The sequence below is a fragment of the Panicum virgatum genome, chromosome 1N, assembly GCF_016808335.1.
Source record: "Panicum virgatum strain AP13 chromosome 1N, P.virgatum_v5, whole genome shotgun sequence".
In the NCBI taxonomy this organism is placed as follows: Eukaryota; Viridiplantae; Streptophyta; class Magnoliopsida; order Poales; family Poaceae; genus Panicum; species Panicum virgatum.
Genome location: NC_053145.1, coordinates 10,732,644 through 10,748,846, shown reverse-complemented (window position 1 = coordinate 10,748,846; position 16,203 = coordinate 10,732,644). Strand labels below are relative to the sequence as shown.

Below are 16,203 nucleotides of genomic sequence, written 5' to 3'. Positions count from 1 at the left end.
TTATAGAATGCCAAACGAGGCCGTAGTTCCTGAAAAATGCTGTATGGATTAACTAGGATTGTTAGACATGTTTGGCCAGAGCCCACACAGCGTGCATGGCTCAGCTCAGTGTCCGTGTTTCTTTTCAGGTTTGGATCATCTGCTTGTCTGGGAGCACAAACATGGCATGGTCGCGTCCACGGGGAAAAGGGATGGCACGCGCTTCGTGCCTCCGAAAGTGCACCCCGTGTCAGAGTTCCCTGGCGGATGTCCTTTTCAGCTATTTAAGTAAATCCGAAAATAATTGTAATATCCCTTGATAGTGACTTTTTCTTTGGAAAAAAAAAATCTGTAGACCTCAGTTCATCTTATCGGTTGCTTTTCAAAATGTGTTTTTGGGAACAACCGGTTTTCAAGGAGCTACTAAAACTATAGTGATATCTAGAGAGGACTACATTGATTCCATTGGCATCAAACAAGCAGACATGAACACATGCAGAGGCGGAGCTCCCCCTATGGCACGGTGGGGCAGCTGCCCCACCTACCCAGGCGGGAGGCTCATAGTATACCTCTCTTCTTGCTCAGGTGTGTGATCGCGACTAGCAGAGGCACTGCACCCTAGCCTCTGGCGGCATAGCATCCAACTTTGTTTTTGGAAGATGGATGTGCGAGTGAAGGCCAAAGGACTAGTAGGAGAGAGCTCACCAGCCCAACAAATGCCCACAGCATCAGGAAATAATCACCGGCTGGTCTAACTCTCGATCCCTAATTTGGCATGCGACTGTCTGAGCTACGCGGGTGACGGGCGGTGGCGACCGCAATCCTGTCACTGTCACCGCGTTGCACATCACGGCATCAAGCTACAGCCCTATACGCCTGCGTTCCCTTAGTGTCGTACGTCGCCGTTCCAGCTGCAGCATGCCGAAGCCTGTTACTGCCGCCCGCCGGTGCCCTCTGCTATTAGCTGTTGGCCGCCAGCACCTCTTTCTGCCGGCTGCCCGATGCCGCTAGCGCGCCTGCCTGTAGTGTTGGCTACTGCGGGCCGGCTCTCTATGGTTGTTCAATCTGCAGAAGCTTGTACTAGTCCATAACCGTCCTAGAACAATGAAGGCGTTGTAGTGACTATTGAGGAGCCGAATATTTTTCAAGGTATCTTCTGCCCCACCTAAAAATTTTTGCGAGCTCCGCCACTGAACACATGCTTTGCTTACACACAAACTAATGGATAATAGGATGTTTTGAGTTTGAGGATATGCAAAGGTTGCCCTTTTTATATCTTGGTATTACAGCAATTCTCAAACTCCTATCCGAACGCATGCCGGGGCTTCGTAACTCTGTGGGCCCCACCTCTTCTACCACCCTCGCTTCTCTCACTGACCACCTCGTCGCGGCCTTCCCTCTGGTCAGCTTGGCAAGTTTAGCAGCAACCATAAAAGCCCCTCTCCCTCTCTGGCACCACCCACTCCACCACTCCCGTGCACGCACACACTCCACAGTCCGAGCTCGGAGCTCGGCAGTAGGCTGCTCACCGGCGGTAACCATCCAAAAGCGGCGGGCGAAATGAGAGATCAAACAAAGGGAGGGTAGAAACAAACAAAGGCAGCAGCATAAAGCTCGCGCACTCACTCGCCATTGCCGTCCCCCGCCGCCCCTGTCGATAAAAACGCCACCTCACTGTCCACCGGCTCACGCCCTTGCCGTTGCCACTCCACTCGGCCAGGAAGGAAGCCAGGTTACTGCTCGTCGTGCTCAAGAAAAGGCTAGGGAGCTTTACTTCTTGGAGGAGAGGGGGAGGCGAGGTGGGGTGGGGTGGGCGGCGGCGGCCACACGAACACCATTCACCATGGCCGCGGCGCCGCCTCCTCTTGTCGCCGGGCGCACCCTGCTCGCCGCCTTCCTGGCGGCCTCCCTCCTGGCCTCCGCGGCCAATGCGGCCGTCTCGTACGACCACCGCTCCCTCCTCATCAACGGCCGCCGCAGCATCCTCATCTCCGGCTCCATCCACTACCCCCGGAGCACGCCCGAGGTACCTCCCGGTTCTCGCGCCCAAATGCAGCTTGCTCCGGCGGCGCTCTGCTCTGCTTTGCTCTATGAACCAGAAGGTCTGAGCAGTCGAGTCGAACGCAGATGTGGCCCGGGCTGATCCAGAAGGCCAAGGACGGCGGCCTCGACGTCATCCAGACCTACGTCTTCTGGAACGGCCACGAGCCGGCGCAGGGGCAGTACCACTTCGCCGACCGCTACGACCTCGTTCGCTTCGTCAAGCTCGTCAAGCAGGCCGGCCTCTACGTCCACCTCCGCATCGGCCCCTACGTCTGCGCCGAATGGAACTTCGGGTACCGGACGCCCCCCCCCCCCCCCCCCCCCCAAATGGCTTGTTCTTGGCCCTGTAATTCGAAGATTTCTGAATTAGAAGTTCAGAACGGCGGTGACATTCATTCATTCAATCGATGTCTGTTCTTTTTCAGTGGCTTTCCTGTTTGGCTCAAGTATGTGCCTGGCATCAGGTTCAGGACGGACAATGGGCCCTTCAAGGTAGTCTACCAGTTCCATGTTTTCACCCCCCCCCCCCCCCCCCCCAAAAAAATGTTCTTTTTTGCGACACTGAAGTAAACCACTGTCGTTATTCGGTTATTCACCGATTGGGGCCAGGGCCCAGGGATGCTCCTGATTCCTTTTGTTTACTGCAGGCCGCAATGCAGAAGTTCGTCGAGAAGATAGTGTCGATGATGAAGTCCGAGGGGCTATTCGAGTGGCAGGGAGGCCCAATCATCATGGCTCAGGTGAATTCTCGGTTCCCTTGATTCAACTTTGCAATGGAACTGAAATTGGAGCTCAACTGAGAAGCTTGTTCGCCGACTCTGCAGGTAGAAAACGAGTTCGGGCCGATGGAGTCCGTCGTTGGCAGCGGCGCCAAGCCTTATGCAAACTGGGCAGCAAAGATGGCGGTAAGGACCAACACCGGTGTGCCATGGGTGATGTGCAAGCAGGATGATGCCCCAGATCCTGTGGTACGTTGCACACCACTTCTGCACCTTCAGTGGTGGTGTAGCTGGTGTCAAATAACTGAATTTGCTATGTAGCTGTTTCAATTCTTACTTTGTGTGAATCAATCATGGCAGATCAATACTTGCAATGGCTTCTATTGTGACTACTTCACCCCAAACAAGAAGTACAAGCCGACCATGTGGACCGAGGCGTGGACTGGATGGTATACTTCTCTTGATCCAGTCCAACCAATTTATTCCTGAGTCATTTCCATCCTGCGAAAGCATGTCTAATTTTACAATTTTACCATGTCAAAGGTTTACAAAGTTTGGAGGTGCGGTACCTCACAGGCCTGTGGAGGACCTTGCCTTTGCCGTGGCACGGTTCATTCAAAAGGGAGGGTCCTTCGTGAACTACTACATGGTAAGAATTTTGGTAGAAATGCTGGTGAAAGATCGGATCGGGTGCTCTAGCCTAAAAGAGGGAAGGGATGAATTAGGCAACTTAAAACTTAGACCTATAGCTCCAACTAAATTGCACAATAATAAATTAAAACATGATATCTATATGTGTGTCGGGGACCACGATTAGAGGCACCTTAATCGCGGTACTAAAATCGCCCTAAAAATGCAAACACATATTAGGCAACTGAGCCCACGAAGACCTACGGCCTCCTTCCAATCTGGAAGAAAGGAAATGACTCAAAGAAGCCCAGCACGCGGCCCATACGCACCCCCTCGGACCAGCGGGGTGATCTCCGTATCGCTTGAGGACACCCATCGAGACCCTCGATCGCGCCCCGCGTCTCCGCCTCGCTCGAGGGTAGCGAACCTACCCTCGAGCGGGGCGAATCGTCTCCGTCTCGCTCAAGGCCACCCCTCGACGAAGAGGACAAACGGCCATTCCGCTCACCCGCCCATCGTACGGAGGCATTAAATGCCAACCACTCCTCCACAGCGCCCAGGTCAGACGACGTCAGGCTGCCACTCCCCACAGTGGCTGTGACCGGAGTCCAGTCCGCCAACTCCGGTCACTGCTCCGCCATGCCAGACGCTGTGGCAACATTGTGGTAACCTGCGACGTGGTACGAGACGTGATTGGCACAGCTCCCGTTACTATTCTGCCAACTCCTGCTGTCCGGACTCCACTTCACCACACCTACGGCCCCGGACCCGTCCCCTGCTCGGGAAGGGATCCGGCGTCGCCACGTGTCCCCTAAGGAGGGATGCTCAGCACTAGCAGCCGGAGGCCCGGACCTCCCCCCTCGAGGGGTCCGGGACCTCCACGTGACTCCCGGACCCCCTTAGCGCACGCGCTAGCACTCCACCCAGGGGGGCCCGGGACCGCCACGTGCCCCACTACCGCTGGCGCACATATATATGCAAGACTGGCCTGCAGGGCCCACGGAACGCCGCCATGCCACACTTGGAAGACGGTACACCCTACTGCGACGACCACGCCGCCTGCTGGTGCTGTCAGGACGTCGGCGCGATCTCCACAAGGCCGAGGATGATGCCCAGGACGACTGCCACGCCCGACGCCATACTCCACATTGTACTTCCCACACTGCTCGACCACTGCACCCCCGCGATTCGGGGAAAAGACGACGACTTCCACGATCCCCTGTGCATGTACACCGTCCCTCCTTGTGACTACAAAAGGAGGAGGCGGGCTTCCTTTAAGGGGGTCGCGGTCGGACCCATTCGATAGTACGTAACACTCAGCACCACTGAGCCCCCGATATTGGCACACGCCTCAATCAACTCCTTCTCTAACAGAGACTTGGGAGCTTCCCTCCCTCTCTCGCCTCGCCTGTAGCCCCTACTACGGGCACCTTCGGTGCAAGATAATACAGTGCCCTCGCACACCCCCTTGCTGGACGTACGGCCCCGTGGCCAGAACCAGGATAAACCCGTGCATTACTGTGTTGGCTCTTGCATCAACATCTGGGACGAGGAAACACGCAGCAACATTACTAGTTGGGTCCGGACCGCCGGGTCAGGACGCCGACAATGTGCAACTAAGGTTGTTCTAGTGTGAAACTCCTATCCAAAAAAAGAGTTTAGCAATCTATAGCCTTTTATATCAAGATACTACTCTATGAAAGTAAAGGCAAACAAGAATTGTTAGTAGAAATGCGGAAGCTTAAAGAGCAGGATAGAAGGAAGCAAACTCTTGACGCGGGTGTTTATCCCGTGGTTCGGTTAGCTACAAAAGCACACCTACATCCACGTTGTTGAAGCACTCACTAAGAGTATCGCTTCTCAGAAATCAAGTCTCTTCCGCGGACTCAACCACGGTCACTTTGATCCCGAGTTCCACTAAGGAGCTTCTCCACAAAAGATGGGGGTCTCCACGTCCCCTGCACAAGGATGTCGTCGTCGCTCTACACCAAGTCGGAGAGACGTGCCGGCGAGCCACCAAGCTCCAAGAGGCCGGCGCACCAAAATAACTTCTTGGTTCAACAAAAAACCACATCACAAAGGCTCAAGGTCTTGCTTTCTCACTCACTAAGAGCTAACCTAGCACTAACACTCTCAAGAATGTGCTAAGGGCTAAAGATATGATCACTAAGCTCTTGGATGACTTGGAGATGTTCTTAGGTGTGAGTGTGATGTTCTTGAACTCCACCAATCTTCAAATGCCCGGGGGAACTCATATATATAGGCCACCAAGTCGAACTAGCCGTTTACAGCCGTTACCCAATTTTCTGCGTAGCGTCGGATAGACCGACGGTGGGTCACCGGATCATCCGGTCACACTGAGCCACAAGGTAGCCGTTGGGGTCTCTGACAGCTAACGCATGAGGCACCGGATAAACCGATGGGTATGCGTCGGTTCATCCGGTGAGCGTCGGATCATCCGGTGCTGAAGGAATCTTCAGCTGACTGCTGACGTCATTGCTCCGATGCATTGCTCCAGTACTTCTTCGGATCATCCGGTGCTGAAGGTTTCGCTTCAACACGTTTGACATCGTCTTTGAGTAATCCTCCGGTCAATGCTCCGATGCTCTATTCTTGGTAGCGTCGGATCATCCGATGCCACTTGGCCTTTTTCCTACTGGTGCAGCAAATTGCACCGACGCTAAGGCGTCGTTTTATCCGATGGCAACCGGATGCTCCGGTGCTCCTGCTTCGAATCATCCGGTGCTACTGGAAACTGCAGAACTCGTCCATTTCATTCTTTCTTTGAGTTCTTTCTTCGTGTTTTGTTTTGCTTGGCCTTTTTACTTCATCTCTGGGATCTAATAATGTTTACTTGACAAACTCATTAGTCTCATTGATTGCGTTGTTACTCAATTACCAAAATCACAAAACTATTGTCTAATGGAGCCATTTTCCTTACAATCTCCCTTTTTTGGTGATTGATGACAACACAATCAAAACAAGCATAAAATTTACAAAAAATTACAAAATGATACCAATTGAAACCACTTGTACTTATTTGGATGCTTACCATCATCCAATGTTGGCTTGGTCTCCCCCTAAATCCATCCTAAATCCATCACCCCCCTTTGTTTCTCCCCATGTTCGCTACTTCTTCTTCTTTTTCTTCCCCTTTGCAATCAAAGTTGCTCCTCCTTAGGAAGATACTCTTTTTCACCTTGCTTTGATCTAAACTTCTCTCCCTTTGGAATCAAATCACCTAAAAAAGGCTTGGCAAACCAAGATAGCTCAAAAGGAAAAAGTTAGTAGCCTAGAGAGTTAGTCCCATGATTCATGATCCAAATATATGATATCCCCCATGATTTATGATCCAAATGTATGATATCAATGAAGATACCAATTGAGTAATTACTAGGATGGATCACAAAATTACGAAACTAGCATGACATGAGCTAAACTTTCCACAAGGTGTGCACAAAATGATAATGTGAAAATTAAATGCACAACTAGATATTGAATGAGAAAGCTTAGATCATATCATGCACGGAGATAGTCCTAAAATAATAAAGAATTGACAAGAATACCAATTGAAGGGGTTATTGATCATGCATACCTCCGGGGAATACTCGTTGCCTTGCATGTACCAATTTTAAAGTGACTTGTTCAAATGATATCAATTGAAGTTGAATATCAATTGAAAGTCTTTGATGTCAAAAACACTTGGTATACCAAGGTGAGCACATGCGTGAGCACATGCATGAGCACATAGTCTGTGAACTTAGATATAGAAGTTTTGTTCAATAGATCATGGCTCAATATGAGACTATAAAAGATAAGCTTGAAAACATGTTAGTCTCAAAATCACAAACCATAGGATGAAGTCCCCCTAAATGTGTACATTTAGTGCTTGAATCACCAATCAAAAGTATGCACATTGTTTATGACAATAATGGGAAGTTTACCCTATAGCTTGTGCTCGTGGTACACAAATAAAACACATACCTCATGAAGTCCATGTACCATGAAGGGTAATCTTGTGTAGCTTTCTACACATTTATCAAACCATGTAGGTTGCTCATGAGTTAGAATCATGACACAAGCAACCCACCATATATAACACTAGGTGATGCAATGCAAACAACCTAGCAAGGGCAATGGATCTACATGATGCTTGAATTGAAATTTAGCTACCATTACCTTATTGGGGACTTGTGCACCAAATATCCAAGTTGTGAGCTTAGCTTCTTTGGGTTGAACCTTCACACCATCTTGTTAGCTAAGCCTTCAAATCCCCCGAAGCCATATTTGGGCTTCAAGTCTCTTTTGGAATCCACACCATTTGAGGCCCCTTTATATTGGTGATGATATCCTTGGGCACCCAAATGGAGTGATTCCAACTCCTTTCTTACTTCCCAACCTTGTGAGCAATTACCTTGCCATTTGTTTTCTTCTTGATCACATAGGTGGTGCTATTGCTTTTGTTCCTCCAGTTAGACTTGGTGTGGATGAGAGAACTCTTGATTGTGAGTTTCTTCTTATTCTTCTCATCCGAAAGCTTCTTCTTTGGTTGAGAACACTTATTAGACTTGTGACCTTTATGATAGCATTTAGAGTAAGTCACGGTGGACCCTTTCTCAAGCTTCTTCACCATGTCATCACGGTTATTTTGAGAAGATTGGACATTGCTTTCTATACCCTTTCTTTTTATTCTAGCCAAGTCCTTCATAAGCCTTTGTACTTCTTACTTAAGTTCATCATTTTCTTTGACAATGAGATCATCACATGATTCTACAATAACATCCTTAGGATGATTCTCATTGCAAGGGTTAGATTTATTAATTGAATCAAAACAAGAAGTTGAATCACTTTTAGTATCATTAATGCTCTTAATTTTCAACTTGAGCTCTTCATGCTCTTCGCTAAGCAATTTGAATTTGCATGACAAATTTTCATAATTTGTAGCGAAAATAGCATTAAGATTTTTAATTTCATTTAATTGCTTCTTAATTATTTTTTGGTGCTCATTAACTAGTTCGAGAAGTTCTTCATATGAAGAAGAATTGGAGTCATCATCACTTACATCGCTCTCCATACCTTTGGCCATAAGATAAGTGTTTGGTGATGATCCCATATTAGTACGGGTGGTGAATTTTTTGTTTGATTCATCATTTGAGTTTGCGCTTGACTCTTCACCACTGCTTACCCATTCACCAAAAATGGCAAATGACTCATGCTTGGGCTTCTTCTCCTTCTTTGGTTCCTTCTTCTTCTTGAACCTCTTCTCAACCTTCATAAGTTGATGGTGATATCCATCCTTGAAGAAGACCATATATCCCATAGAGTTGATTTTCTTCAAGTATTTGTTCATCTTCTTGACTTGTTTGTAAATGTTGGGCTTCATTGGCTCTTTTTTATCATTTGAAGAGCTTTGGCATTTCTCCTCTTCTTTCTCTTCACTTGAGCTACCATTGATGGTCAACTTCTTTAACTTCTTGACTTGTTTGCATGCAAGTGCGCTATCTGTTGGTGAAGAAGGTGGTACTCTTGGCTTGATGTCATGGCGTAGCTCGTGGGCGATCACCTTGTTGAGGATTTGATTTGGTGTCAATGTGTTGATTTCTTTCTCATAAAAAATTATGATCACAAAATCATATTCCGGCCTTCGTAGTGAACGAAGGATCTTACGAATGAGCTCCAAATCATCAATCTTCTTCACATCTAAAGAGTTAATCTCATTCACAAAAAATATTCAACCGTGAGTACATAGTTTCGTCATTTTCATCATCAAGTTGCTTGAAACTATTAAGTTTATCAATGAGAACATGATATTTTTTATTTGCAATAATTTTTGTTCCTTCATGATTCTCACTAATAATTTTCCAAAGATTCTTAGCATTTTTACAAGCAAACACACGGTTAAACACATTGTCACCAAAAGAGGTTAAAATAACACATTTGGCTATAGCATCATGTTGCTTCTCTTGTTGACTATTTCCCTTCATTCCCTCACTAGTTACCCTCCAAACATTTAGACCCTTTGCTTAGAGGTGGGCTTCCATTAAAATCTTCTAACGTTGGAAGTCCGTGCCATCGAAACGTAGAGGAGGTCCTAAAGAATCCATCCCATCCCCAATGAGCTAACTCACTAGGCGGTGAAGCCTAACCGATCAAATGAACCGGTAAACACAAATTGCCAATGAAATAGGCTTTCTTTGTGAGAGAAGTGAGTCCCGGCTCTGATACCAATTGTAAGACCGAATCGGGTGCTCTAGCCTAAGAGGGAAAGAGGGTGAATTAGGCAATTTAAAATTTAGACCTATAGCACCAATTAAATAACACAATATTAAACTAAAACATACTATCTATATGTGCAACTAAGGTTGTTCTAGTGTGAAACCCCTATCTCAAAAAGAGTTTAGCAATCTATAGCCTTTCCTATCAAGATACTACTCTATGAAAATAAAGGCAAACAAGAATTGGTAGTAGAAATGTGGAAGCTTAAAGAGCGGGATAGAAAGAAGCAAACTCTTGACGCGGGTGTTTATCCTGTGGTTCGGTTAGCCACAAAGGCACACCTATATCCACGTTGTTGAAGCACTCACTAAGAGTATCGCTTCTCGGAAATCAAGTCTCTTCCGCGGACTCAACCACGGTTACCTTGATCCCGGGTTCCACTAAGGAGCTTCTCCACAAAGAATGTGGGTCTCCACGTCCCCCGCACAAGGATGTCGTCGCCGCTCCAGACCAAGTCGGAGGGTCGATGACATGCCGGCGAGCCACCAAGCTCCAAGGGGTCGGCACACCAAGATATTTTCTTGGTTCAACAAAGAACCACAGCACAAAGACTCAAGGCATTGCTTTCTCACTCACTAAGAGCTAACCTAGCACTAACACTCTAAAAAATGTGCTAAGGACTAAAAATATAATCACTAAGTTCTTGGATGGCTTGGAGATATTCTTAGGTGTGGGTGTGATGTTTTTGAACTCCAACAATCTTCAAATGGCCGGGGAAACCCATATTAGCCACCAAGTCGAACTAGCCGTTCAGAGCCGTTACCCAACTTTCTGCGTAGCGTCGGATAGACCGACGGTGGGTCACCAGATCATCCGGTCACACTGAGCCACAGGGTAGTCGTTGGGGTCTCTGACAGCTAACGCAGGAGACACCGGATAAACCGATGGGTAGGCGTCGGTTCATCCGGTGAGCGTCGGATCATCCGGTGCTGAAGGAATCTTTCTTTGAGTTCTTTCTTCGTGTTTTGCTTTGCTTGGCTTTTTTACTTCATCCCTAGAATATAATAATGTTTACTTGACAAACTCATTAGTCCCATTGATTGTGTTGTTACTCAATCACCAAAATCACAAAACTATGGCCTAATGAGGCCATTTTCCAAACAGCTGGTCACACCAGTACTGCCGTTGCAGTGAATGTAGTTCTAGCTTTGGTGAGTGGTGACCACATTTGCATGTTCTGAATCTGATGCAGTACCATGGAGGAACAAATTTTGGGCGCACAGCTGGTGGCCCCTTTATCGCAACCAGCTATGACTATGACGCCCCGATCGACGAATTCGGTATGCAGTGATTGCCATCTTTGATGAACATAAATTCCTGATGGTTGCCGAGAGATATTTTTGGAAAGTTTACCGTGTAGTTTTACTTGCTCTTTGGCATCTGAAAAAGGAAAAATGATGGGGTTTATATTTCAGGTATGCTTAGGCAACCGAAATGGGGTCATCTGAGGGACCTGCATAGGGCCATCAAGCAGGCCGAACCTGCATTGGTTTCTGGTGATCCGACTATCCAATCACTTGGAAACTATGAGAAGGTTAATGTTGCTAAGAATCTTCCTGTTCCCACATGACAATGGTTTCCCAAATGTAAGAAAACATCAGCAGATATTCATGGATGGATCAATTGTTTCAGGCATATGTCTTCAAGTCAAAGAATGGAGCCTGTGCCGCATTCCTTTCAAATTACCACACAAATTCTGCTGTGAAAGTCAGGTTCAGTGGGCGTCACTATGACCTCCCTGCTTGGTCCATCAGCATTCTGCCTGACTGCAGAACTGCGATCTTCAACACTGCAACAGTGAGGGATTACTGAAGACCGAATCTTTCATTCTTTATTTAGGCCCAGCACTCTAATGAGAAAATGTCATATAACTGTGCAGGTGAAGGAACCAACTCTGCTGCCAAAGATGAATCCTGTGTTACGGTTCGCATGGCAGTCCTACAGCGAGGACACAAACTCGCTGGACGACAGCGCTTTCACAAAGGATGGCTTAGTTGAGCAGCTCAGCTTGACATGGGACAAGTCGGACTATCTGTGGTACACCACCCAGTGAGTGACTGTCTGACCATGATAGGCTCCAATTGGACAATTTTGTTTCTAAAGCTGATGAGTTATCCTAAACTCTGAATTATGCTCACTGCAGGGTCAACATTGGTGCGAACGAACAATTCCTAAAATCTGGCCAGTGGCCTCAGCTCACTGTCTACTCCGCTGGACACTCGATGCAAGTGTTTGTCAATGGGAGATCATACGGTAGTACCATCTGTCTTAGGTGTATCGTGACGCTGATCGCATATTCACATCAGTGCCAAGTATCATATTGATGCAATTCTCCTGTTGTAGAATCTGTTTACGGCGGCTACGAGAACCCGAAACTGACATTCACCGGACACGTGAAGATGTGGCAGGGCAGCAACAAGATCTCCATCCTGAGCTCAGCAGTTGGCCTTCCTGTAAGTTGCTCGATCACAGACCAATAATTAGGTCTCCTGAACAAGGATCAGATCATCATCTTACTGAAAAAATGGTCGTACCACTGACATTCGCCGGCGACGCAGAACACCGGGAACCATTTCGAGTCGTGGAACGTCGGCGTCCTGGGACCGGTGACCCTCTCCGGCCTGAACGAGGGGAAGAGGGACCTCAGCCATCAGAAATGGACATACCAGGTGCTTCTAAGTTTGAGCATCGTCCTCCTCAGTGCAAGCTCGATCACACTGCATGCGCTGACTTGTGAATCTCGGCGGCGCAGGTCGGCCTGAAAGGCGAGTCGCTCGGCCTCCACACCGTCACCGGGAGCTCCGCCGTGGAATGGGCCGGCCCCGGCGGCAAGCAGCCGCTGACATGGCACAAGGTACTCAACAGTTTCATCAGCTGCTGGCCTTGTCTGCATCCTGTGGTTTTCTTTGTTCACGGTGTCGTCGCCGAATGATCACCGGGGAGAACGCGTGCGCATTCGCAGGCCTTGTTCAACGCGCCGGCAGGGAGCGCGCCGGTGGCGCTGGACATGGGGAGCATGGGCAAGGGCCAGGTGTGGGTGAACGGGCGCCACGCCGGGCGGTACTGGTCGTACCGCGCCGGCGGCGGCTGCGGGCGGTGCGGGTACGCCGGGACGTACCGCGAGGGGCGGTGCCTGTCCGGCTGCGGCGAGCCCTCCCAGCGGTGGTACCACGTGCCGCGGTCGTGGCTGAAGCCGAGCGGGAACCTGCTGGTGGTGCTGGAGGAGTACGGCGGCGACCTCGCCGGCGTCGCCCTCGCCACGCGGACCGCATGAGCGTTCCACCATCGTGTATCTGATCGACTCGTACATACCATGACGAGGAGCAAGCCAACCACGCGGTATTTGTGGACGGTATTTATACACACCACACCGTACACTGAAAAACTACAGCAACGGTATACAGCAAGGTAGAGGATGGCATTTATGTGCGGAGAGGCTTGGTGGTCGCTGGCCGGCCATCAGTGCGGCGGCAGGAATGGCCGCTGCACCGGCACACACTTCGAGCTCCCTCCCAATTCAATTGGATTTTTTTTTTCGATTTTATTTCTTTCTGTGTTTAGATCCGTAAAATGTTGGTAAAAAGAGTCACATCGGACACTGTAGTACACTGTAATATTTTTCATTTGTTTGTGATAATTGTTGTCCTACCATGACCTAACTAGGCTCAAAAGATTCGTCTCGTCGTGTACATTAAAACTATGCAATTAGTTTTTTTATTTACCTATATTTAATGCTTCATGCACGAGGCAAAAGATTTGATGTGATATGTAAATAGTGAAATGTGGATAGAGAAATTTTGAAACTAAACACAGGCAATGTTTACAGGCAGCAGGCAATAATGCCTGGTGCTTGCGGCAGGCTACTGCTTGCTGACATGTTGTTTCTGCAGACGCAACATGAACCTTACATTCATTGTTTGTTGAGTAAATTCACTATATGCCATTGGAAAATGTAACCCATCACTTCTATGCCATTAAAAATTATTACATATCTTCAATGCCATTGTTTTTAATTTTTCATTCCCTCTATGCCATTGGTGTTAAAAATACTAACGGAGCAGTTAAACTTAAACTAAAAGGCAAAAGAACAATAATACCCCTGACTCCTATTCCTTGCCCTCACTCTACTACCACTGACGTGTGGGACCCACACATCAGATTCATCTTCAACCTTGAACCCATCGGATCCATGACAGCGACGGAGGGCCCAGCCCACGCAGCGGAGGCCCGTGCTGCCCCTCCGCCGCGGCCGCCGCCGCGCGAGCCGCCGCACGCGCCGCGGCCTCCGTCGGGCCCCTGCCGCGGCCGCCGTCAAGCGGGCCACCACGTGCGCCGCGTCCTCCGCCACCGGCCGCACCCACCACCGCACCCCTTGCTCTGGCACCGTCGTGCGCTGCGTCCTCCGCCGCGGGCCGCGTCCTCCGCCGCACCCAGGCCCAAGCCGCCGTCGTGCCGGCCGCCGTCGTGCCGGCCGCCGCGCGCCGCGCGTGCCGCGCCCTTGCCGCGGCCGTCATGCCCTCCGCCGCACAGGCAGGCTCCAGCGCGCGGCGCGGGGTCCAGCCTGCCGCGGCCGCCCATCCTGCCCCTCCGCCTGCGTGCGAGCCGTGCTTGCTACCCGAGGCGGAGGGCGGTCGACGGAGGCGCGGCATTGGGGCGGACGGCAACCGACAGAAGACGCGCGGGGGCCACGAGTCCGTGCTCGCACGTGGTGGCCGGCGCGACGGGGCCACGGCAGGGCGCGCGCGGAGGGCGGTCGACGGAGGTGCAGCACTGGGCGGACGGTGGGTGATGGAGGCGCAGTGCGGCAGCCGGCGAAGGGGGCGCGCAGGCCATGGGTCGGCGGCGCGACGGGGCCACGGTAGGGATGTGGTGGAGGGCGCAGCGCGGGCCACGGGGGCCGCGGTAGGGCCATAGAATCGGCCGGGATTCAGTCGGCCGACGATCTTGAGGGCCACGGGAGAGGAGGTGAGGCCGAGAGGATGAAGCAAGGGTAAAAAAGTCAGAATTTGAGCAAACTTGACGCCGTTAACATGTCTTGCAACAGCAATGGCGCATAGAGGATGGAAAATTTAAAACAATGGCATTGAAGGGATGTGCTAATTTTCAATTGCACACAGGGGATGAGTTATATTTTTCAGTGGCACATAGGGAATTTACTCTTGTTTGTTTGGGTTGTTGTGTGGTTACGCTGCTGAGGATATCAGGACTAGTGGTTTAAAATTTGACATGCTAGCCAAACTTAATGTTAGGGATGTAAATTGTACGGATATTTTCCGACCGTATTCGAATTCGATTCGGTTTGGAAGGATTTTTATCTGTTCTTATCCGATTTCGGATATTCATTATCCATAACAGATTCGTATTCGGTTACTAACAGACCTCTAAAAAAAATTTTGTTCCCGAGGCCAAGCTCAATACTCCTGTAAAATACCCCTGCCCCTTTGCTTTGCTCTTGCAGTGCCCGTCTGGCAGAGGCCGGCACGAAATCCATTTATATGAAAAGCTGCGAGGATGGCACTGGGTGACCGCTGAGACCAAGGTGAGCGCTGAGCGGCGCAGGGGCAGGGTGATGCCAATGCCATGGCAGGTCAGGATAGGATGTGCAGAGGTACTACTGTGCGACCCATGTCTCATGTTTGTGTTCGTAAAATTTCAGGCGGGAAGGCTGGCGCCCAAAGTGGCTTTCGTTTTCGTTGGACCCGTTTGACTTTGACAAAATGTGGCAACGAAATCAGCTAATCTAACTTGAGCCTTACCCAAAAAAATTTAAGCCCCTCCGAAACGAAAGAATGGTAAAAACATGAAATCACGGAAATGTGGAAAAGCGTATGAGTAAAGCAGTTGTCGTCGTAAAACAAAGGATTTATCATAAGAAATTTATACAACTATTCCATCCGTCTTAAAATGTAACCGATTTTGCTTTGTCATAAGTCGAAGTAGTCTAAATTTAATCAAATTTATAGAGAAGAATATTAGCATCTGATACACCAAATAAGTAAATTATGAAAATATGTTTCATAATGGTTCAAATCATTCCCATTTGATATCTAAAATATTATTATTATTATTATTATTATAAATTTAGTAAAACTGTGAGTTTGACATTAGGACAAACCAACAAGTTGTGTTATATATAGGATGGAGAAATGGGTGTTTAAATTTGCAAAGAAATATAGAAGAAAAATATATCTTACCTCGTGTATAGGTGCGAGTGCGAATTTCGTTTATCACGTATTCTTTGTTGGGCTTTCCCAGGCCCATCCGCCATGTTCCGCAGCCCGCCTGACTATTCGTAAAAAATCTGCGCTGCCCAGCCCAACTATGCTCCTTCCTGGACTGGGCCTTAACGAGCACGAGCCCGTCACAGCCCACCAAACTGTACCGACGCGCCGAGTCCGAACTCGAAACGTTCCGGCGGCGCGCCCCGCCCGACACGACCTCTTCCCGCCACCACGGTCTCCGCTCGTAAATGTTCTAGTGCGCACAGCGGCCCGTGCCCACGCGGTATCCAAAGGCTGGGATCAAATCGACGCGCTAAGATTCGTGCGCTGCGCCT

General features: G+C 49.2%; 1 protein-coding gene across 2 annotated transcripts; it reads left to right on the top strand.

Moving 5' to 3' along the window:
* The first annotated feature begins 1,442 nt into the window (after positions 1 to 1,442).
* Positions 1,443 to 15,386, top strand: LOC120655108 (beta-galactosidase 4). 2 transcript variants are annotated; one of them, XM_039932831.1, is made up of 16 exons: positions 1,443 to 2,005; positions 2,107 to 2,315; positions 2,448 to 2,514; positions 2,670 to 2,762; positions 2,847 to 2,990; positions 3,102 to 3,190; positions 3,285 to 3,390; positions 10,840 to 10,927; positions 11,063 to 11,181; positions 11,280 to 11,444; positions 11,527 to 11,696; positions 11,791 to 11,900; positions 11,991 to 12,100; positions 12,206 to 12,316; positions 12,400 to 12,501; positions 15,106 to 15,386. In XM_039932831.1, the coding sequence occupies exons 1-16, from the start codon at positions 1,823 to 1,825 to the stop codon at positions 15,352 to 15,354; spliced, it is 2,115 nt and encodes a 704-aa protein (XP_039788765.1). In that variant the 5' UTR covers positions 1,443 to 1,822; the 3' UTR covers positions 15,355 to 15,386. The 2 variants fall into 2 exon arrangements, with proteins under 2 accessions (XP_039788765.1, XP_039788764.1); XM_039932830.1 differs by lacking the exon at positions 15,106 to 15,386 and adding an exon at positions 12,610 to 13,560 and having other exon boundaries at positions 1,444 to 2,005.
* The last annotated feature ends 817 nt before the right edge of the window (positions 15,387 to 16,203 follow it).

Coding starts and splice junctions, on each gene's coding strand:
- LOC120655108 (XM_039932830.1), top strand. CDS start 1,823: ATGGCCGCGGCGCCGCCTCCTCTTGTCGCCGGGCGCACCCTGCTCGCC. Junction 2,515..2,669: donor CGGACAATGGGCCCTTCAAG/GTAGTCTACCAG, acceptor TGTTTACTGCAG/GCCGCAATGCAGAAGTTCGT. Junction 10,928..11,062: donor CGCCCCGATCGACGAATTCG/GTATGCAGTGAT, acceptor TTTATATTTCAG/GTATGCTTAGGCAACCGAAA.